Source organism: Trichomycterus rosablanca, chromosome 23 (assembly GCF_030014385.1).
Source record: "Trichomycterus rosablanca isolate fTriRos1 chromosome 23, fTriRos1.hap1, whole genome shotgun sequence".
NCBI classification, from domain to species: Eukaryota; Metazoa; Chordata; class Actinopteri; order Siluriformes; family Trichomycteridae; genus Trichomycterus; species Trichomycterus rosablanca.
This window is the reverse complement of record NC_086010.1, coordinates 4,448,084-4,472,228: the sequence shown is the minus strand read 5'-3', so window position 1 is coordinate 4,472,228 and position 24,145 is coordinate 4,448,084. Positions and strand designations below refer to the sequence as shown.

The 24,145-nt window shown below is 38.2% G+C and overlaps 2 protein-coding genes across 3 annotated transcripts in view; both read left to right on the top strand.

Moving 5' to 3' along the window:
• The first annotated feature begins 1,936 nt into the window (after positions 1-1,936).
• Positions 1,937-5,884, top strand: rbm8a (RNA binding motif protein 8A). Its single transcript, XM_062985405.1, has 6 exons — positions 1,937-2,020; positions 3,434-3,493; positions 3,592-3,669; positions 3,850-3,986; positions 5,008-5,144; positions 5,610-5,884. The coding sequence occupies exons 1-6, from the start codon at positions 1,954-1,956 to the stop codon at positions 5,653-5,655; spliced, it is 525 nt and encodes a 174-aa protein (XP_062841475.1). The 5' UTR covers positions 1,937-1,953; the 3' UTR covers positions 5,656-5,884.
• Positions 5,885-7,812: 1,928 nt separating this feature from the next.
• otud7b (OTU deubiquitinase 7B) overlaps positions 7,813-24,145 on the top strand; it is a 29,295-nt gene continuing 12,962 nt past the window's right edge. For both annotated transcript variants that reach the window (XM_062985970.1, XM_062985969.1), the window contains exons 1-2: positions 7,813-7,982; positions 23,823-24,009. In XM_062985970.1, coding sequence (XP_062842040.1) covers positions 23,925-24,009 — 85 coding nt within the window. In that variant the 5' untranslated portion in view covers positions 7,813-7,982; positions 23,823-23,924. The remainder of the gene's footprint in view (positions 7,983-23,822; positions 24,010-24,145) is intronic.

Sequence of the window (24,145 nt, the reverse complement as noted above, 5' to 3'; positions counted from 1 at the left end):
CAGCATGTGGCTAAAAAAGACAATAGTGCAGCTTTTGAGTAATTTGGATTTGCAAGGAAGATGTTGCATTCATTTCTTTCTAAAATGTCATATCATCTTAAAAATGATGGAAATCGATAAAAGCACTGTTGTTTTGTTTGCTTGTTTGTTAATTTTCATTGTATTTATTTATTTATTTATTGTTCGTTTGTTGCAGTTTTGTGTTTGTAATTGATGCAGGTATTTAGTAGGTGGCGCTGTTGCTGTAATTTTGCGTTTGTAATTAATAAATTAATTCACTAGGTGGCGCTGTTAGAGTAGTTTTGTGTTTCTAATTTATTCAGTAATTCAGTAGGTGACCATCTGCACTGTTTTTCTTAGATTTTTATATGTATATTTGTAATTTTTATATATTGTATATTTTCTATTTCTATTATTATTGTTGTTGTTGTTGTTTATTTTTTTATTATTTTACTCTATTTTTAATTATATTTCCTAAATATGTTACCAAGCCTTGGCAATATGACTGTCCATATTTTGTCATGCCAATAAAACTACGTTTGAGTTTAAGTTTGTGTGACGCTGTTGATGTATTTTGTGGTTGTAATTGATGCAGTAGTTCAGTAGGTGGCGCTATTGGTGTAGTTTTGTGGTTGTAATTATAAAGTGGTTAAGTACCGTAAGTGGCGCTGTTGCTTTAGATTTTGTGGTTGTAATTATGAAGTGGTTAAGTAGGCGGTGCTGTTGGTTTAGATTTTGTGGTTGTAATTATGAAGTGGTTCAGTAGGCGGCGCTGTTGGTTTAGATTTTGTGGTTGTAATTATGAAGTGGTTCAGTAGGCGGCGCTGTTGGTTTAGATTTTGTGGTTGTAATTATGAAGTGGTTCAGTAGGCGGCGCTGTTGGTTTAGATTTTGTGGTTGTAATTATGAAGTGGTTCAGTAGGCGGCGCTGTTGGTTTAGATTTTGTGGTTGTAATTATGAAGTGGTTCAGTAGGCGGCGCTGTTGGTTTAGATTTTGTGGTTGTAATTATGAAGTGGTTCAGTAGGCGGCGCTGTTGGTTTAGATTTTGTGGTTGTAATTAATGCAGTAGTTCAGTAGGTGGCGCTATTGGTGTAGTTTTGTGGTTGTAATTATAAAGTAATTCAGTAGGTGGCGCTGTTGGTTTAGATTTTGTGGTTGTAATTATGAAGTGGTTCAGTAGGCGGCGCTGTTGGTTTAGATTTTGTGGTTGTAATTATGAAGTGGTTCAGTAGGCGGCGCTGTTGGTTTAGATTTTGTGGTTGTAATTATGAAGTGGTTAAGTAGGCGGCGCTGTTGGTTTAGATTTTGTGGTTGTAATTATGAAGTGGTTCAGTAGGCGGCGCTGTTGGTTTAGATTTTGTGGTTGTAATTATGAAGTGGTTCAGTAGGCGGCGCTGTTGGTTTAGATTTTGTGGTTGTAATTAATGCAGTAGTTCAGTAGGTGGCGCTGTTGGTTTAGATTTTGTGGTTGTAATTATGAAGTGGTTCAGTAGGCGGCGCTGTTGGTTTAGATTTTGTGGTTGTAATTATGAAGTGGTTCAGTAGGCGGCGCTGTTGGTTTAGATTTTGTGGTTGTAATTATGAAGTGGTTCAGTAGGCGGCGCTGTTGGTTTAGATTTTGTGGTTGTAATTATGAAGTGGTTCAGTAGGCGGCGCTGTTGGTTTAGATTTTGTGGTTGTAATTATGAAGTGGTTCAGTAGGCGGTGCTGTTGGTTTAGATTTTGTGGTTGTAATTATGAAGTGGTTCAGTAGGCGGCGCTGTTGGTTTAGATTTTGTGGTTGTAATTATGAAGTGGTTCAGTAGGCGGCGCTGTTGGTTTAGATTTTGTGGTTGTAATTATGAAGTGGTTCAGTAGGCGGCGCTGTTGCTTTAGTTCTTTTTTCTGTCTCTTCGCAAGCAACCTTAAGTGTGCACTGCGCATGCTCCAGTACACTCGGAGAACAGACAGCATGGCGGACGTGTTGGATCTTCATGAAGCGGGAGGAGAAGATTTTCCTATGGATGAGGATGGTGACGGTACGATTTTAAACGATTCTGTAATTATTTTTATTCGTGATAATCGTTTGTTTAAACTGCTCTTTTAAAAAGGTCGAATTTGTACCATATTGTTCATGTTGGGCCTGTCCGTTGTTCTCCAGCGTTAGCAAGCGTGCTAATGGAAACATTCCCGCTAGCTCGATGCTAATGAAGCTAACAGAAACAATCCACCCGTTTGTAACGTATACAGAGTTAGTGCGTAATTAGCGGTGTTTCGTGTTGTTGTTATGATCATCCTTGTGTTTTAATAAGTTTACTAAATCGGTGTTATGTTTTGTTAGAACTGTAGTTGTTAGCGTTGCGGAAATCAGCCTGCACCAGGCGCTGGTTACACACTATAAAGTGCGCTTGTGTAGGGAGTGAGAGTGTTTTTAGGATTCAGCCACTGAAAGCGGCTTATTTAGATTGTTTAAAAGGGATTAAAGATCATATTTCGATACATTAATCGTACGTATCGCGATATTTTGTTTTTCTGAGGCTTTCCTGGTAACAACAACGTAAATGCAACCAGTTGGATAAGTGTGTCTGCTAAATGCTAAAATGTACAATTAGGTCTATTTAGATGTTGTTTATGTTTATATATATATATATATATATACAAAGTATAAACTTAATTGTGTCTGTTAAAGAGCTTTTTTACATTTCACAGTTTTATTTTAGTCATGCAAATTTTACCAATTTTGTTTAAGATAAGATTCCTTTATTGATCCCCATGGGGGGAAATTCGAGTGTTACAGCAGCTCCAGTACAGTGTAAGTACAGTAAATAGAGCAGAATAAAATAAAAAATAAGGAAATTATAGAAAAAAATTAGCTATGCAATTACTTCTATACAACAGTATGGTAATTACAACAGTATAATAAAAACACTATATATACTATATGTAGATATATACATATGTGTGAATAATGAAATGTAGAGTCTAGTGATGGGGGAAAAAGGGGTGGGGGGGATCTTGAGTTATTGTAGGGGGGAGCTGGCTCATCAGTGTGAGGACAGTTTGTGTATTCTGCTATTGTTATGCAGTCTGGTGGCAGTTGGCACAAAAGGACGTCTGAGCGCTCCATTTTGCTCTTTGGTGAAATCAGTCTATGACTGAAAGAACTGCCCAGTAATAAAATAAAATAGTTCCTCATTGAGAGGGTGAGAGATTATCCAGGATGGCCCTGATTTTGTCCTTAGTTCTCCTCTCACATACCACCTCCAGACTGTTTAATCAATAACTGACAAGCTTAAAGCATCCGATCAAAATATAAATCCATCATATAGTTACGTAACAAACTTTTCATGCTTTATTTAACCAATCAGTAAATAACAGTACTAATGTTGGTCATTTTGGAAGTAGTTGATTGTGATTGATATGTATGTAATGTTGTAAACTTGTCTTTTCAGAAAGCATTCACAAACTTAAGGAAAAAGCCAAGAAGAGGAAGGGTCGTGGATTTGGATCTGGTAAACATTCATTCTGGCTCAAATAAGTGTCACTTCCCCCATATAATTTTTACTTTTCTTGTATTATGAGCTGTAATTATTTGTTGTTTTGCTTACAGAGGAAGGAGCAAGATCCAGAGTGAGAGAAGATTATGATACAGTAGAGCAGGATGGTGATGAGCCTGGACCACAAAGATGTACGTGCACTGCCTCTATGTGATGTGACGATATTATTACCTGTGTGTTTTTTAAACTAATGTTTAAACATTAGAAACATTCAAACCAATAAGTGAGGCTGAGACATTTAATTCTGCTTTTTTGTCATATAGTATGTCTGAACCTTTTGATCTTTAACCCTGACTTTACTGTGTTTGCAGCTGTTGAGGGCTGGATTCTCTTTGTTACCGGGGTTCATGAAGAGGCTACAGAAGAAGACATTCACGACAAATTTGCAGAGTATGGAGAGATTAAAAATATCCATCTCAATTTAGACAGAAGGACAGGTTACCTAAAAGTAAGTATTGTCTGTGTGTTTCAAATAATAATAAATAAAAAAAAGCCGAACAGAACTGTGGCCTTAACTTTTTAAACAAATTTAATAAGCTTAACTACCTTGAACCTTCCTAGAGCTATATGTGCTACTAAATTGGGCATCGGAGTCCTTGTCTGGAAGGTATAAGAACCCAGAGGTTACTCTAAAAGAGCCTGTTCAGAGTCGACAGAACCTTTTGAAGTGTCGCCCATTTCTGCAGCATTCCATTTATCAGACTTTAATGGCACAGTGGTAAGACGGTACTCTTTGTGCAGGACAGCAAGCACTATGGCAAAAAAACAGATACTACACATCACCTGGCTAATACTATCACTTTCTTTCATTTTTATTTTCAAAAATAATTCCACTGAAATGAATTAGTACACAACCCCTAATAATTTACATTTTTTTGCCAAACAGGTTTTTTTTTTTTAAGCCTAGAATTGAACAGAACCTTAGAAATCTTCAACAAAATATTATTCCAGGAATATTAAACCCATTGAAAACATTTATGTAAAACACATCAACCTAACAGCACAGAGTGTTTTTTTCTTCCTCTGTGTGTGTTTTGTCTACTTAAGAGTCCAAACACAACCCAGGCTAGCTGGTTTTCTGTCTAACTAAGATAGTTTTAACTGATATAACTAAGCAGTATTTTTATTTCCAAACAGGGGTAAGATTAATTAAATGCTGAATCAGATATAGCTTGTCTGGTGCTTTAAAATCCCACACTCACAACAATCTATTATGGAAAGGATTATACACTTATTACACATTAGATTGTTTCCAGTGTGATTATGTGGTTGCTTTTGTGTCCACTGAGTGGCAGTATTTTACTAGATGAAAATGTCTGCGTGCTCTTCGTTCCTCCAGCTGTTTCATGTTGAACTCGTCAGATTTCAGATTTTTCCCCAATTTTATTTCAGTTTTGTCATTAAACGTCTATACAGCCTCTGTCAGTCAGTATCACAGTGTTGATTTAACTTCTGTTTGTCTCTGACAGGGTTATGCACTGGTTGAATATGAAACATATAAAGAAGCACAAGCTGCCATGGAGGGGCTAAACAGCCAAGAACTCATGGGTCAACCTATCAGTGTGGACTGGGGCTTTGTTAGAGGGCCACCAAAGAGCAAGAGGAGGTGAGTAGAAACAGAAACAACAGTTGTCAGTTGTATGCCAACAGTACTGAACATTTTTTTTAACAGAACATGAGACCATTTCTTATAGTTCTTGATTATGTAAATGAATACCATTTATGAATAGGTTTGAAAAATAGATTGAAAAATAGAGCAAATGAATTGATTTATTTATCTCTGTTAGACATGTGATTACGATTGTGGTCGTTTTTGTTCCTGACTGACTACAAGGCAGAAACGCACCTTGTACGGAATGCCAGTTTATCTTGGGGCACCACACATTCACTAATGCACTAACAGTAAGAGAGGATTTGGCAGTAGCTGATCCACCTTGTGGCATGTTTGGGAGTGGAAAGCAACTTTTTACAGACTGTTACCAGTCTGTGTTGTCTAAAGATAGAAGTGATTGGAGGAAGTCGAATGTAATGTGTTAAGAGTATATTCAATTGTCTGGATTCTTTATCTTAGGGGTGGAAGGAGACGCAGCAGAAGTCCAGACAGAAGACGGCGCTGATTTCTCAGAGGTGTTTAACCTGTCAGCTGGACTACATCACTGATTCCCATCATCCGAACCAGCATGTAAAAACATGTCTCTGTTTTTTAAGGTTTTAGTGCTTATGATTTTTTTGTTTCTTTGTTTTCATTTAAACAGTTACTTGGCTGCTGGTTGTGCAGTTTATTCTGTAAGAGAGGATGATTGGCACTGCAGCAGTGTTTGTAATATTAAAATTTTGTTTTGTGTAGTAATGGTTTCTTGGTTTTATGTCCAACATAAATACTGATAATCACAGTAGAGAATGTGTTACAGAAATGTTTTAAATCTGCCAGGTTGTACGATTCCAATAAATTTGTGAGTAGAGGTGGCTTCCTTTTTTGGACAATGTCTTCAGTCAATAGTGTAAACTATATGCTGCCAACTTTGGGGCAACAGTTTGGGAACGATCATTTCCTGTTTTAATGTGCCTATGCACCATGTTAGGTTTGTAAAGACAAGATTTGACGAGTTTGTTGTGACAACTTTTTATCGGTTTATCCGCTGCCTTTAGTGAAAAGTTATTAGTAATTTTCTCAAATTGAACATTCCAATTAATGTGTGATGAGAACAACCACATTAGCCACTATGTGGCTTCAGATAAAGATGATTAATAATGGATCAAGTATATTCCAGAGTGTGACACCAGAACATTTTTATGAAAGCCTTACAAGTAAGATCAATTTAGGTTTGGATTCTAAGTAGTATGTGTCATGTAAATCTAACAGGACATCTTGTGCCTCTGTAAAATACAGTGGTGGTAGCATGTTGGAATGATTTTCACAATTGGCCATTTTACCATTAACTGATCATCTGTTTTTTTATTTGTACAGTACATTAAAATAGCTGGGGGAAAATGATCAAAGCAGTTACTTAACGCAGCACTTGAAAGGTTTAAGGTTAAAGAAAAATAAAATAGGATAACTGTGTTGCCTGGTTATGTTCGTAACTCCTACAACATGTGAGGCAAATTGCTACAACTATTCAGAAAGTCAACTGGCTGTAACAGTAGCACCCAGAAAACACTAGATGTTTAGCTTAAATATACAGTAGAAAAGGTGCCAATAGATTGCAGGGCAAAACACACACAGTTGATAAGTAAAATCTGTCAAAGCACCTTTTACAGTGATAGCTCAGTGGTTAAGGTACTGGACTAGTAAACAGAAGGTTGCCGGTTCAAGCCCCGCCATCACCAAGTTGCCACTGTTGGGTTCCTGAGCAAGGCCCTTAACCCTCAATTGCTCATTGTGTTCAGCTCATCGTGTAAGTCGCTTTGGATAAAAGCATCTGCTAAATGCTGAAAATGTAAATAACATGTCAAATACGATAGATTTACCAAAGGCAAGGTTTGAACCTAGGTTTTTATGTCATTGGTGCTTTGTATTTCTTTATTCTACATCTTGGTAAGAACGCACTGTTCCATGTATCTTATGATGTGTTAAAACTAGTTTAGAGATATCGCTCTCTTTATTCAATTTAAGGGGTGGCTCAGTGGGTAGCACTGTCACCTCACAGCAAGAAGGTCTATGTCCTTTGTGTGGAGTTTGCATGTTCTCCCCGTGTCTGCGTGGGTTTCCTCTGGAAGCTCCGGTTTCCTCCCATAGTCCAAATACATGCAGTTAGGTTAATTGTAGAATCTTGTGTAATGAGTAACTACCGTTCCTGTCATGAATGTAACCGAAGTGTGTGTAGAAAATTGTCAACGATAAATATGTCCACTGATTGTTCTACAGTGTAGCAGTTATTATGGTGCCTGTAGCCTCTCTCGCGTTAATATCAGCTCTATATAAAAGTCTGAAGGTGAATTTAAACTAGAGGGAACACGCTGTACCTGAAGAGCGCTGATGACGTCAGATTCAATTAGACAAAACGCGACGGAATGTTTCCAGCGCAATCGCGGTGACGTCATGACTAAGTTGGTCCCTGAATTAAAGTGTCACTCACTGAACCAAGCGCTTCAGTCATAGGTTTATTATTCCCCGTACTCGCTAAGGTAAAATATCAGCAACCAATCAGCTAACAGTTTGACCTCCAATGTCTATTCTGATTGGTCTGATTTTGTGTCAGTCATGACCATGTGTGTCTCTGATTGGCTGGTGACTGGAGGGGGTGATTTTTGTGTAATGGGGCGGATTTCGTCGTGCCTCGGTTGACATTGTTGTTGTTGTGGGAGTGAGAGTGTAGTTTAGCACGACAGAGTAACTGGATTAACTCACAGCGGAGGGAATTTTCCGGCGCACGCTTGTGAATTTTGTGGGCATATAAGCTGGAATGGACCGCTGAAGGACATTTCTTCGAAGCCGCTAAAGGTATAATACACAGCACAGGGGAGCAGCGTTAGCCAACAAGCTAGCGGCCGTTAGCTTAGCACAAGCGCGATTTGTAACGGGACCGACCGGCGAGCTGACTAGCTGAGTTAGCTTTTAAAGCCAGTGTTAGTTTATTAAGTTTACAAACTTATTGGTAGTGTAACTAAAACCATTTTTTCGCACTGCAATATTATTTATGTTGCTTAATCAGCACTTTAAATCATAACTTATAACTCAGTTAACTATTGCTAACAAGCTACGTGCTAACTAATGCCACAACTAACAGTAGAATTATTTTAGTTGCACCGTTTATGCTATAGTGATGGGCGATATGTCATAAATATGATATCGCGATATTTAAAGATACTTCTGTTATCGATGATGAGTATCGCGATGTCCACTGATAAGATTGAAGTCATACATACTGTTAAAGCTGAGATATTATTCACAGCTTACCAGCCACTAAGGTGGGTTTGTTTGTTTGTTTATTTATTAGGATTTTAACGTCATGTTTTACACTTTGGTTACATTCATGACAGGAACGGTAGTTACTCATTACACAAGATTCAACAGCTCACAAGGTTATATCAAACAGTCTTGGACAATTTTGTATCTCCAATTCACCTCACTTGCACGTCTTTGGACTGTGGGAGGAAACCGGAGCACCCGGAGGAAACCCGCGCGGACACAGGGAGAACATGCAAACTCCACACAGAAAGGACCTGGGCCGCCTCACCTGGGGATCGAACCCAGGACCTTCTTGCTGTGAGGCGACAACTAAGGTGGGTAAATGAGGGATAATTAAAAGTACAGGTTAGTCTAGATGTCCAAGAACAAAAATACATCATCAGAATGTAACCAACATTTTAACAATGTTTTAAATGGAGTTACGAAAACACTGACACTTGCACACACATCACTGTTTCATGTTGTAATTACTAGTGATGTCATGATCTAATATAACTACATTTCTAATAAAATAATAATCTTAAACATCAGGGTATCAACCTATATTGATACTGATCCAGTACTGACACAGTTAATGTCTACGGCAATAGAAGCTGAACATTTAGGTAAATTAAAGGTTGTTGGTTCAAGCCCACTACACCCAGTTTGCCATTATTGGGCTCTCGATCAAAGCCCTTATCCCTTAATTGCTGGGATTGTATTAATAAACAAATGTAAACTCCTTTGGATAAAAGTGTCCTAGTTGCGATAAATGTTAATGTTAAAGAAGCTGAACAAAATGATTCAAATATGGCTCATTGTTGTCCTCTGAACTATTTACTAGCCTGCGTTCATTTGGATGATATTTGTTCTACTTCACAGTAGGGCGGCACGTGGTAGTGGCTAAGTGGGTAGCACTGTCGCCTCACAGCAAGAAGGTCTTGGGTTCGATCCCCAGGTGGGGCGGTCCGGGTCCTTTCTGTGTGGAGTTTGCATGTTCTCCCCGTGTCTGCGGGTGCCCCGGTTTCCTCCCACAGTCCAAAGATGGGCAAATGAGGTAAATTGGAGACACAAAAAAATTGAGACCTTGAGAAGTGATGAACCTTGTGTGATGAGTAACTACCGTTCCTGTCATGAATGTAACCAAAAGTGTAAAACATGACGTTAAAATCCTAATAAACAAACAAACAAACTTCACAGTACATAGTTAATATATAAAATATCGTAATACTATTCACTATCCTGTAAAACGAGGCACGAGTGCAGAACATCCAGACGAGTGTTGTTTCCTCAATTAAGTGTGCATCTTTTTTGTTTGTTCCCTCCCTTCCGTATAACAGAATAACTCTGGGTGTACACCCTGGGTACTTGCTAGAATTGCAAATTGAGTTCTTGTAATTGTTCTTAATCATGAACATTTAATGTAAAAATTGTAAATCTAATATTTGTATTAGCTTATTATAAAACTCACTTGTCTTTTATGTCAGCCAGCTTTTACATGGTGGTCAGTATGGTTGCTGTCTATGGCTTCTTAATGCTAAGTTCAGGTAGCTACTAATTTCCATACTCTGACTATAACCTATGAATACTTACTTAATTGTCATAATTATTATTAAGTTTTTAACTGTAACAGTATGTAGTCTAAAACACAAAATCTGAATAATCTGAAAATGAGCAGTTTTGGTCCCTATGTAAAGCACAGTGTTGTCTTTGAAATGCCCAGCTCAAGTATATTGATAAGGGTGTGCTTTTAACCATGGCACCAATATACACTAGTTACTAGTTTTTTGCAGGCTTGTTTGTGCAACAAAAGTTGTTGTATCCCTTGACAATGTCTCTGGTGGCATTTTTGTCATTTTGGTGGCTGATTAATAAACATTAAACACAAACGTTTAAGGCTAACATATTTCATACACTTTCTGAAGCTCACTAATACTTTTAAAGGCTGTTCTAATTTTTGCTTTCTTATTAGGGTTTCTAAATGTTCGGCTTGTGAGAAGGGAGTACACACTAGATTGCGGCATCACTGGAATTTTCAAACATGCAAAAAATGCTATAGCCTAAATAACTTGAGAAATCAGTTTGCTAAACCACTTACCCTATGTTAGCACTTATTACAGGGCCACACCAACTCTTGTCACTGAACAGGTTCAGAAACATTCTTAAGCACTTTACGAGTAACCTCCATGCTTATATGTACTGCCTGCTTGTTTTGGTATTTACCCTGTTCTAGAAGTCACAGGGCATTCTTTGCCACAGCAAACCTCTTTGCTGTGTGCGTGTATGGTTACACTAGACCCTAAATTATTAAGCTCTTCATTTACAAGCGTCTTTGTCAGCTTGTTGTTCAGCGAAGCCGGCCAAACCCCTAACACAAAAGTAGGGCAAGCAAACATCCACTGACATTTTGCAGGCCTCCAGGCCCTGTTTTGTTGAGGAAAAATGCATTACTGATGATAATTTTTTGTATTTATCTCATCTTGTGTCATCTGTTAGAGTAGGGTGTGTCTTCAATTCAACCCATGCAATTAAGTAACGTTAGTAAATTTTAAGCTATTTGACCATCTTTTTTCTTAATTTAATGTATGTTATCAGAATGCTTCAAACATAGGCTATATGAGTACATTTGCTTTTCTGTTAGTAGTAATCAAAAATATTATCACCCATTTACAGCCTAATTAATTATTGACCAGGGATTTTTTGTGTAACTGTGTAATGTTTTGTCTGTTCTAATATGTGTACTACTGATTTATGGTGTCATGACAGAAACCCAAAATTAATGTTGGAAAATTCTGAACCTTTTTTATCCAGACTGTTTTATCACGACTGTCAAAGGCTCTTGTCTGTCCATCAAACAAGATAAACAAGCGGGTAAAATTTTGCAGGAGTTAGCATGAGTACTTTGACTTGCCAGCACCTCCCAACATCAATTCGCAGATGGGTCTGACGTATTGTGTGTTGTGACACATTCATTTCATCACCAGTATTGAAATGATCTGCAATTTTACACAGGGGCTCTTCTGTTGGTCCATGGTGCTCAACAATGGCCTGAGATGTGGCATGTTTAAAGCAGACAAACCGAGTATGGTGGTGCATAAAGCCGTATTAAGCTGCTTTTTTTGTAATTTGCACTAAAGAGCAAAATAAAGATTTGTTTCAGCTTATGATACGTTAATAAATTCCTTCTGAATTGCTTTTATTTATACATATTTATACATATATATACATATTTATTAACCAATTGCTATAATAGTGGGTGGAGATTTTGTCCATTTCATTGAATGACTTTTCTGAGTAGTTTGCCCCCACTTCTTACACTGTGCTTTTTGACTAGAGATGGGACGATCGATCGGCTATGAATCGGTATCGGCCGATTTTTAATCAAAATATGCTATCGGCGATCGGCGATATTTCCTAAAAGTAGCCGATCCGATCGTGTGATATATAAAGATCACGTTAAGTTAACAGCTCAGTGGATTGATCCAGACGCCAACCATCACATCACCATTCATCAACCATCGTACAGAAACCATCGTGAAAGCTCTTCATGACCTAAAATAACATCATTAACGTTGTGCATCATACATACGATGTAATTTTGCTGATTGTAATATTTACTTTAAAAAGATAATTCAACCCGGTCACATCGGAGTTGATTCTATCAGCACGTTATATAAACTCCTGGTTCACTTTGGTAAATCGTAAGCGGTTCTTACTTGTGATGTAGATGAGAACAGAAAACGTTACAGAGCCAATCAGAGGCAAAAGTTTATTCATTACCAAATTCGTTAGTTCAGGATCATCTGCTGAACTTTTAGGGTAATCAGAACTTTTAGCTCCACAGACGGAACGAGTCTGACTCGGTGACCGCTCTGTGGTAATAGCAGTTTAATTAAGCTTTTTAATGAAGCTTTTTAATGTAAGAAAGTCACACAAAATGTTCTGTAGTAGCTGGTGTTTATTTAAAACCACAGCATTTATTAATAACAGTAAAAACGGAGAGAGAAACTTACGCGTCACATTCGACTCCTGAATCAGAATCATTTAAAGCGACACTGTGAACAAAGCGTTTTTTTTTTAAAGAAACACACACACGCTGTTGCTTTCGGTTTATTTTCACTGTGAGGCTCTTTTTAAGTTTTTTTCAGACTAAACTGGATAACATTAAACCTGTGTGTGTGTGTGGTCAGTTAGACTAATAAGATATGTCTCCTGTGGGTGAAAAAAATAATTGTTTGGTTACTTTATTATTTACTGCTGATTTTGCGCTAAAAATTGCATGTCACCTCCCCCCACCAAAGGAGATCGGAGATCGCAATCGGTGCCAAAAACCCCGATCGTCCCATCTCTATTTTTGACCATCCGGTATGCTTTACAAATGGTAGTTTGAAGTAGGCATAAATGTTAGGGCGTTTACGTAAACTACACACTGCCACTGGCTTGTGCATGAGAATTTGCTTGTCTTTTCTATGTTAAAGAGCTGAGCTGAGTCAGCACAATGGTATGAACTCCATTCACCAAGACCCGTTTTACTCATGCGACTGAGCAGGTATTAAAATTTAAAAAGATGCTCAGTCTCCGGCAGCCCCTGTGAACAGCTGCTTAGTAAGCGCAAGCCCATATCGCTTACGGAGTCAGGTCTAGCCGGTGCCAATAAATTCCCTTTGGAATCAGCTGTTCTGCAAAACATTATGATAAATAGTGGATGAGTCCATTCTTTTCAGACCACTCGGTTAAACCAGTCAGCAAATGCAGATAAGAAGCCAAGATGTGCTTTTATGGTGGATACATTCAAGAAAAAAAAGCTGTCATTGATCTTTTTAAAGTATGTCTTTACTTTGGAGAATTTTTCCATAGCATTGACCTCCCCCTCTTCCCCTGCAGAAGTAAATATAAAGTCCATGGATAAATTGCTGGTGTTTAGTTTCTGAGTTAGATTAGCACTCGATTTAAAGTGTTTTGTAATGATTATGGTGTGAAAACAGCTTGCAGCAGTCTTTCTGCTAGTGGCAGCTTGGCCTTTTAAAAAAAGTTTCTTCCTCAGCAGCACCTCCACCCATTTATTACGTTTGCTGTGTAGGCGGACATTTGCGTTAGATAGTCTTTAATTGCTCTGTACCAACCCACTGTGAACTGCGTTTAGCTGTGAAAATAAAACAAAAGTAAAAGACTGTGTGTTTCATACTTTATAATGGTGTAGTAGCCACCTATTATAGGTGGCTCTCCAACTGGCTTTATTGATTAGAGGTGTGACCATCTTGTTAAACCTGTATGCATCAGAAGTCTGTTAGTACCATGGACGAATTAGCAGAGTCGGATAGTAGTGGTAGGTGTCCTATTCATTTCATTAGAAGCATGGGGCTTGGGAATTGCCATGCTTGGTTCATTGGGCTCCTACAGCCATTCATACTTTTAGTGTAATTTGTACCAGTGGCATCTGATTGAACCTGATCAGGTCCACATCACAAGTCAAATGATTTCCCCTTATATACTACTGATAATTCTTGTTATTTATTTAAAAGGAATGCATCATGTAGCAATTATCGACACCTTATGGAATTCGGAGCCTTAATTGTATGAGTAATTCGACAACCTCAAAGAGAAATTGCAGCTCTAAGTAAATAAAACTATGCACATATACATCAGTTCTGTTATTTTTCTTGCAGCAGCTGTTTCTTTAACATGTAATTCGTCTTATCAAAATTAGTTCTAACATGGTAAACAGTGTGTATAAACAGTCATGAGACCACTTCTAGTTTACTAATCTAATAAACTGTTTAATACCCTAGTATGCAGATAAAGACACAGTCCTTTAGGATTTTAGCTCATTGGTCAGATGCTGTGGTGTCTACGGACTATGTGCAGTTTGTGAGTACCGGTTAATGTAAAATAGTTTTCATTAGGACAGTGGTAGCCTGGTGGGTAGAGCTGTGGGTTACCTATTTGAAAGTTGTGGATTTAAATCCCAGCTCTGCCATGCAGCCATTGTTGGGCCTTTGAGCTATACCTTTAACTCTTTTGGCTCCAGGGGTGCCGTACAATAGCTGCCCCTGCGCTCCAACCCCAGCTTTCATAAGAAGCTGGAATATGTGGATAAATAATGTGTATATGCTAAATAAAGTTATTTAGTTCCATCTGAAAACATGTAGGGCTTTTAAAATCGTGTTTATTTATTTATTAGAGTTAGATATCCATAAAACAATTTGGTTTCTGCTAAAGATGCTATCAGAAAAATCAAAGGATTACTAGGCAGAGCTTACTATTGCACTCACTTTACTGTCATGTATGCCTATAGACCCGTACTCATTGCTGGAAATGCATGTCTGTCTGTGCAAAATGTTCAGCATTAGTGCCTGACCACACAAATGCTCTTTTGACTGAATCAGCACAAAATTCCCACAGACGCACGTCGAAATCTTGTAGAAAGCCCATCAAGAGAAGCTGAGTCTTTTACCACCAGACGGGAGAGACTTCATATTAATGTTTATGGTTTTGAAACAGGATGAACAAATAGCTTTTAGCATTTACATACTTTTGTCCACATAATGTGTTTATGCTGCAGTAGAAATGTTAGGGTAGATGTTTCTTCATTGTGGAACTGTGTATCAATACATTCTTACTGCCCAGTCCTAGTGTAAACCTGCAAAAACTGTTAACTTATGGTAATGTTGCTGGTTGACGTGTTGAAGAGCGCAATGATCAATGTCTGGTCTCTGGGCGTCTGCGCATCCAGACAGTGGCTACTAAAGCTGGCGCTCACTGCTGGCCAGACAGATGACTGCAGCACTTGGCCATGGCTGCATTTATGAGCACAGAGAGTCCCTGAAGCTCGAGTTACACTCACACTTTTCTCACACAGTTTTCACTCTGGATTTCATGGCAGCTATTAAGAGATTGGCATATATTATACACAGCCTGGGTGTAGAGTTTTAGACCACTGTGCCACCAGGAGCAGTTGGATTGCGATTGTAATCATCACCGCTGAACTGGTTGCCCGTGTAATTTTAGTCTCCGATTCATTACACCTCAACCAGAGACGGTTCAGCACAGGCCTTCGGTGTTAGCAACTCCACTGGGATGAGTGCCTGATGTAAAAGCGCATCTATCACAAGCCCCTTTCCTTATAAAACAGCCTCAGCAGTCGTGCTATTTGAACAGCCCCTTTAACGTCGTTAGGGTTCTCATAAAGCTTGCAGCACATGTGTTTTCACATGAACTTTCTATAACCCCCAGGCCACTTACCTCTCTCGCTGTGGTGTCAGAATTGCTGCATTCCAACACTGATACAGAGTTATTTTCATGAATGGAAACATTTCTAATAGATGACAAATCTGATCATGCCAGCTGATGTCTTAGTTAGCTTGCCAAATGTGTTTTGCTTGGTGAACCAAACACTTAATTGCAGTCAGGTTGGATCATTGAAGCTGCTTCTCTAGGCTACTGCTCAATTTGTTTTTGGCTGCAGGGAAGAATGCAGGCAGTGTGTAACTTTAATTATATGTCATGTCTTGTTTAATCGCTCACAGTATCCAAGTGTGTATTACATAACAAGTGCAAAAATAAGACACTGAGTCATAAAAGGTTGTCACAGTTCTCTTGTACAGATGTCATAGGAAACCACTTACTTATTTACTGTTTCCATTACATGTATTAACGTCAATTAATTCACTCACTGTGTAGAAACATTAAGAAGGAAATGACAGTAAGCTGTATAGTTGGGTAAGAATTCATACAGATATTTTACTGTAATACGAGTATCAGTGGTAGGATTAACATTATTAATACCAAACACATCAAGTGTTTACTGAATCAATCAGAAGATACTTAATACCTTGTAGCATAATTGACCAATTGTCTTTTTAGACTTCGAACAAACCACTAAGCCCACTGCAACAATCTCACTGCCAGTTTTGTTCTGAAATGTCCCCTACATTAAGAGTAAGTCAAGTTAGGTTATTGCATGGCTGAAATCTTAATGGCATTTATTCATAAAAGTGTTCCCCAAGGTCATTTTGGAACGCTACATTGGATTAATGGAGTTTATAAACCATAAAGCATTTCTCTCAGAAACAAGTTAATGGCTAAATTGCGAAGTCACAGTTAAATCTGTTAAGTCTGACCACGGTTTGATTGCCCTTTAATTGGGCTTTCAACATGTGAGGTGCATTATTTTTGGATTAGAATATATGCTTTATACATTCATTAGGACTGTTATTGTATATTCTGTCATTCTGTTTTTCAATATTTGTGCTCCTATGCTTTTAGTGGTTAGCAATAAGTATCTTTTACAGTATCTTATGCCTCGTGCATGCTTGTATTTTCAGCCAGTTTTTTTAGTTTAGCCGACAAATTTTCCAGTGACTAGACTTATGTATTAAGCACCACTTAACAACCCAATTTTTCAAGTCGATAGGCAGCCATAGAGCCATTAGTCATGTAGTGTGTCCTACCCAATGAACAGTTAAAAGCTCATCTCACCAAGTCTGCTTTACCGTATATTTTTTCTGTAGTATTTTCAAATGGACATATTCAGTTTTTTTTTAATTTTATTTGTAAGTATATGCCTTGATTTTGAATGTCACATTTCTAACAAAAATGTTTAGGTAAATAGAGTTTTATTTCATCTTCAAATGCAGCTCCAAATTTGCTCTTGTATAAGTAATTCAGACCTGGACCTGGACCTGGATTATGCATGATATGAACTGATTCTTAACCTCATAATGAGTGTTTTTATCAAAAGTTTTTGCAAAGTTTCAGTATGGCTATGTATAAAATAATTAAAAAAAAAACACATTTACTTTCCTCCTACATTTGAAAGCTTTCCTGTCTGTACTTGTTTAGTTAAAAATGTGGAAGCAACTATGTCTGTGCAGCACTGTTAAATAAAGTGTGGACATGGACAGAGGAATGAGATTGGGATTAGCATAAACTTTAGTAAACATGTCTTTAATGTTCCTGAAATACACTTTAAAACATGTAAAGTAAATTTTTCTCAAAATCTTGTAAGTTCTTGATTGTTCTTGTAGTTGCTTTATGTAAGCTTGGTTGTCCATTTCTTTAGGATTTGTGAGGTATAGTTGCTATTTTACTTGTGTATACTCTTTCACAACCCAACACATTTCACTTGTAACAAAAAGGCTTTGCAAGGCTTGAATAACACTATTTGCATTTTGTTTATTTAGGCAGGTTGTTTGTTTTTTAAAGAATGTATTTGTCTGAATATTGTGATAAAACTGCAGGAAGAGTATTCCCACCAATACTAAGCTGCTTAATTTGTCTCAAACCACATCTCGGCACTTAATTTAGCACGTTAAAAATCCCCAGTCATGCACACAGACATGACTGTTAAGAGTTATAGCCAAGGGGAAGCTCGGTCTATTCATTACGTACGCTTTGACTTCTCACCCACTTCATGCCTAGTTTTAGTTGGCACAAACCCCCCCTGCACTGTAAAAACCATGCCACATTGTTGGCCAGGCAAAAGCAAACATAACTGACTTGTTGGGCAGGCCACAAATAGAAACCTGAGAAAAAAAACAGGAAATAGGGTGCAGAAATCACAGTTCAAGTAATATACACTTATCACAAGAACATGGACACCTGATCGTGAGCTTGGTGGGCATATCGTTTCAGAACCATGTACATTAATATGGCTATAACTGTAGGATTTTTTAATAATTAAATCAAGACAGACTAGTGATGTTTTGCTGTGTGTTGAGGAGGATTGTTGCACAGCCACAGGGCTGATTTTTATCACTTCATTATCTGCTTTTCTGGGCATAACAGCTTTGTAACAATACAGGGCACCACATAGTCTAACATACTCTTTGCTATTGACCATTAGTGTCACCCTGAGCATGTGCTGTGCTTTTTATTCCAATTTTGGGTATCAAGGCTGAGCCAAGTTGTCTCATTTTTCACTGTTCCTTGTTTAGACTTAGCTGTGTGTCTTTTTTGGGGGTGGGGGGTAGCTTAGTAGCTGTTTTTGTTTCTACACTTTGTACAAGGCTTCTCAAAAGCTTTGGTGCACTTATGGGTGCAGTGATTACAGAAGTTAATCCAAAATGTTAAGAGTGCATGTACATGCACATTATCTGATTAAGGTCAGATTTTAACTAATCTGATTATTCAAATGGTCATGTAAACAGCATACTGTGATTATCTTAATTTGATTATCATATTTTTAAGTAAACCGAATAAGGTTACAGTAATTGAGACAGTAATGGAACCATAGTTCATGTTTATTGGGTTGTTGCACCCTGAGCCAGCATGGGGTTAATTATGGGGTACTAATTAAAATCATTGTATGGAAAAATCAGTGCTAGAAGCTTAAAAAAGTTTGTATTTTGATTTTGGCTGCTTGTGGCAGCTCTGTTTTTCAGTCTGGCTTCGATTGCACTACTGTGATTAGTTTAATAGTAAATTGTTTTCTTATCAACCAGCAATGTTCTCTAGATTACAAGAATGGAAATTCTGCCTCCAATATAGTCAGTGGTCAAATCCACTAGCTTTAGGTGCACAGGACAGGCAGATTATGTACCTAACACTGAAAGTTATTTGCCTACATTAACTTGTTCTGTAAATCTACAACAGCATGTTTGCTTCTGGAACTGGTTTTCTAGCTTCCATACTAATCATTAAAAAATACAGGTGGAAAATAAAGTAGCAAATGCGTCATTTAAATCTGCAAGATTCATTTTGCTGCTTCTTCCTTAATGTAGACCAAAACAATACCACGACTCATAAAATCACCTCTGTAGAATCTGGTTCATTAAAAGCTCAGCTCTGTTTGAAAACGTCTGAAGAAAATGCTTTCCTTCTTATTCCTTCTCATTTTGGCATCACAGCTTTGTGGCTTGTGCTGCGCTGTTTGGTGCACACGCCAGAAGAACGCCTGCACTTGCACATTCAGTCTGATCTCTCTACAGCAGGATTTCTGTGGGATGACTTTGTCGTGCCAGACATTTGCGCAGGTCATGTGAGTGTTTGTGTTGGTGTCAGGAATGCTGCGGTCTGGGCATTTATTCCTGGTCCTGAACTGAAGTGTGTGTGTCATCGGAACCTCTGGTTCCAACACGGTCCATGAGGTCACAGTTCCAGCTCTAAACACACCCAGCAGGGCTTCAGTGTGTGAACAATGACTTCAGGATCAGGTGCAGCAGCAGCTAGAACAGAACAAAAATGTGGACATGTTGGTTGCAAAATTTCTTGTGTAAACAGTCAACTGCTAAATTGCTGTCTGTAAGCACGACCTGTCTGAAAAATACTTATAACTTCACAATGCACATTTTCTCTTTTTGCTGTATGGTCTGTTGTATGTATGTAAAGCTGCTGCAACAAAATACCTGTGTATTATTATTATTGTTATTATTATTAAAAGTAGTAGTATATTGATGTTTGCCCTTTTTTGTGTCATTTGGTCATTAGCACAGATCTGCTGATTACTGTGCTGATTTCTTGCACAGAAATCTCCCTTTAAAATTGCAGTTTCAAGATGACACGTATGGAATCTCATTAAGCACAGTTTTTATGTGTGAATGTGGGTTAAATGTGCATGTGTAGTCCACACATGTAGGTCCACTGAGGGTGTCAACTTTTAATATAACACTTTTTATGGCCATTAGCCTTCAACTGTTAAAAAAAATCTGAGCCAGTACAATTAATTTATCATTTATTTGACTTATTTGTCAGTGATTGATTCATCATTTACATTCTGACTGCTTAGTAATACAGATGGAATAAATCAGATACGGCTGCTGCCTTTACTAGCGTTGTTAACATGAAAGCTAGCTAATTGGTTTGTGCTCATGGTGCTTACTTGGGAAACCACTTTACTGCCCACTTTACTGCTCATAAAGTTAAAGACGGGTCGACTCTGAGCATAGGTAAACGAATTTCTGGATACTACTGGCACTTGGCAGACGCTTTATCCAAAGCAATTTACAGTATACAGTCTAAGCAGTTGAGGGTTAAGGGCCTTGCTCAAGTGTGGCCCAACAGTGGCAACCTGTCAGTGGTGGGGCTTGAACCAGCAGCCTTCTGATCACTAGTCCAGTACTGCTAAGCTACAACTAATTGCATGTTTAATCACATCATGTTTACAAGGTTGTTTTGCAGGGACAATTAAGACAAATGTCAAAATAAAGTAAGACCTTATAGATACATAAAACTGCTTTTTTCAACTGATTTGCTCTTTTAATTCATGCCTTATATAAAGTTGAAATTGGGAGCAAGGTTAGAGCAATGTTATGAGATGAAAGATTGTGCAAAGGTAGATAAAAAGTTTGTTCATAGCAAACCTTTCGGATTCAGTTTCTGTTGTGAAAGAGCAGAATTCAAAAGAGGCTTCAGTCTCTTTTTAAAAGTGTTTTTTTTTTTTAGTTCTGCTGACCTGAGGCGCCAGGAATAAGCAACAAATTAGTCATTGATCGAGAGTTGCAGGGCCGCTTTAAAGTAAGAAATAAATCTCCTCTTAAACTTCACTGAGAATAAGCAAAACAGTTTCAGCCTTTAACCGGCGCAGATCTAGATTAATGAGTTTTCGGGTGAGAAATGGAGATGCACAAGCGCTGTGGAGAGCACCATCATAACATTTCAGACGCAAAATCTACTACAGGTGTTGAATTGGATTAAGTGTTGGTGACTGTAATGGCCAAATCAGATAATCCTCTAAATAATAATCCTCTAGCTAATCCTCCCTAAATAATTATATTTCTGTATTGATAATCTACAGGATGATTATCACATCGAGAACTAAACAGTTTAATTATTCATATTTGGGTTTCATATCTGGGTGCAAGACAGGAGTACCCTTGACAGGACACCAATCCATCGCAGGACATGGGCCACCCTCGACATAGCCAATCATGTCTGTGTAGACACCAGGCTGGCTGATCACCAAATGGGACAGTTGTGCAGCTATTTCTAAATTTGTCAATGCTATAAAATATCTACACATGTGAGAATGTGTATATTCATAATAAAAAATGTGTGAAACAACTACATATGTGATAAAGCTACACTGAAAAAGGGCACTAGTGTGTTTTGCCCCATGCACAGTGGGGAATATGGGCAGAGAGGCAGAAAAATATTCAGGGAGAACTGTTGAAAATTTGCAGATGATGTTAGCAGTATGGGAACTCAAATTTCTATATAAGTGAATTGTGGATTTGTACACTGGCAATGCTGACATACTATTTGAAAAGTATAAAGGTTTGCTGGAGTCTACTAAAGTTTAGGCTGGTCAGGTGAGACAGCAGAGCTTTTTGGCGGCAAACACTGAACACAGGTTTTAGGACGAGGTCTTCTTCTTCCTACTCCTTTAAGGCTTCAGATAATTCTCAGGCTGTGTTTCATGTCTTTATATTTCTGGGGGCACATGGGACAGAGCTTGACTGGCTGACTCATGCTTCATGTGGCGCTTAGTCGTTTAAGCGGAAGTGGCATCAAGTCAGTGTGTGTGTCTGAGTTTGTGTGTGTATGTACCAGCTGGTTCATTAACAGGTTCTAATATACAATTCATCCTGTTCCCTCAGATCTCCCCACAGAGAAAGCGTTCTTATTGTAAACATGCTGTTCTGCTCGAGTCCTGCTGCCTCCTGCTTTTTACTCTTCACTGATGTGCTGAAGTTCACACTAATATCACATTTCACACCTCAGGCATATTAGAAGCAGTCAATATGTTGGTTGGACTTTCCACGTCTCAATATTCTTCAATATTTAACATCAGTCAGCGTTGGATATCAATGTTTTTAACAGAAACATTACATGAATTTCTCTGCAATTAGATTTTTTAATAAACAATCAAATGCCCATTACTAATTACATGTTAAAATCATTTAGTCAGAAGATTAGTCTACATTAAATCCCATATTGATTTGTAACAAGAACGGTACTCATTTTAGGGATGCTGTTAACCGACGAGCGTATAATGTCCCGTCAGATTATAAAACACCAAGTTTATTATCAACCGTAATCATAGACAGGAATTAAATGGAGAATAATAAGAGGGCCAACTGATCTGATGAATTTTCTTTTCTCCAAGATCAAGTGGATGGCTGGGCACATAAGAGATGCCTCTTGGGTGCCCGGTAGGGTGATCCACCTTGCAACATACAGAAGTTAAAGTATCTGCTGGTAACATCCTGATACCACATGAATCCAAAAGTCTTGTGGAGTCTAAACAGTCGTGACAGTATATTAGCCTGGTGGTCAAAATGTTTTGTGTTTTGATGCACTATTTAATGTACAAGTTGGCAGTCCGAGATGCAACCACTTATGTTTTTTATTGCTGTGTGATGAACATGTAGTTTATTTCTGGACATATCATATAAACTAGTCACAAGGTGTCATCGGGCAGTAGATATTAGACCAGTGCGTCAGAATTATACTTCAGGTTCACATGCAGTACTTTCAGTCACAAATGCGAATGAAGTGCCTGAGCTGTAGAGCTTTGATTTAAGTCACAGTCTGACCTCAGATGGTTACTTAATATGGAAAAATGGGATTACATTTTCAATAAGTCTTAATAGTGTGCTTTATGATGCTAGTGGTGTCATTAAGCAATATTTATGTACACTTAATTTATTTGTTTTTTTTGTAAAAATTGTTGCCTGTTATTAGTGCTTAATCATCAGTTCTGTTTCAGATAAATAGACCAACATTTCCCAGCTTGCACTCTGAGCTACTGCTGAGGTGTTTTGTTTCAGTTAGTGTTTGTATAAAAAAAAATAGCACTGAATTGGCAGATGCTGAAGTTTTCTTTTCTTGTTCAGTTCTCTGTGAAGTCAGCGACTGAAAATGTTCTCTTTAATGAAAAGGCCCTTTATAGGAGCTTTTTTATTTTTTGACTGCGCTAGCTGCACATCCTTTTGTGCAGGAATGCAGAAAGGAGGACAGAGGGAGTGAAAGCAGTACAGGGAGTTATAATGAAAGAAGTTATGAGTCACGAAGTCTCGTTCTGAAATGTAGTCTCAGAAACTGTAGGTAAAAATCACGCAGATGACTAGTGAGATTCAGTGGATTTAGAAACAAATACATAAAAAAAACAGCAGGTGTCGGGCACCACAAGGTTCAGATAGTCTCTGGGATTAAACGTCAGAGGAATAAAACATCTTTCAAATAATTCTTTAATTGATGTTTTAAAGAAATTAGTGAACAGCTCTGTCAAACACAGCAGTTCAAAGCTTCTCATTGGTGCTCAGCTGGGTTTTCACACTCATCTGTAACGTTTCCAAATCTTTATAGTCATTATAGACTGGGTGTTGGTTGCTTTGATTTGCTGATGTATCACTCTCTTGCTCTCTCTCTCTCTCTCTCTCTCTCTCTCTCTCTCTCTCTCTCCCACTCTCTCTCTCTCTGTCTCTCTCTCTCTCTCTCTCTCTCTCTCTGTAGGTTTGTCAGCACCAGTATTTACTGTAAGGTGTAGGAGAGTTCCTCTCCAGTCGTTTCCCGCTGCCTCAATGCTCCCCTGCAGCGTTGTACCTTCATGATCACATGACCCTGGATATGGACGCAGTCCTGTCCGACTTTGTCCGCTCTACAGGAGCCGAACCTGGACTGGCCAGAGACCTGCTGGAGGGTGAGACCTGCCAGATTTCACATGTTTAATCATATACATTATGTCTTAACTAAAAAATCGAAAAAAGAAAAATTTCAGGTCTGTAATCTGAAGCTTAAGCACAAATAGGTCCTGCAACGAGGCAACAATCCGAGGC

What these genes read in the sequence shown, in the direction of transcription:
- rbm8a (XM_062985405.1), top strand. Translation starts at nt 1,954, where the DNA reads ATGGCGGACGTGTTGGATCTTCATGAAGCGGGAGGAGAAGATTTTCCT. An exon ending in GGGTCGTGGATTTGGATCTG is followed by an intron (nt 3,494 to 3,591) that starts GTAAACATTCAT and finishes TTTTGCTTACAG; the next exon opens with AGGAAGGAGCAAGATCCAGA. An exon ending in TGAGCCTGGACCACAAAGAT is followed by an intron (nt 3,670 to 3,849) that starts GTACGTGCACTG and finishes CTGTGTTTGCAG; the next exon opens with CTGTTGAGGGCTGGATTCTC.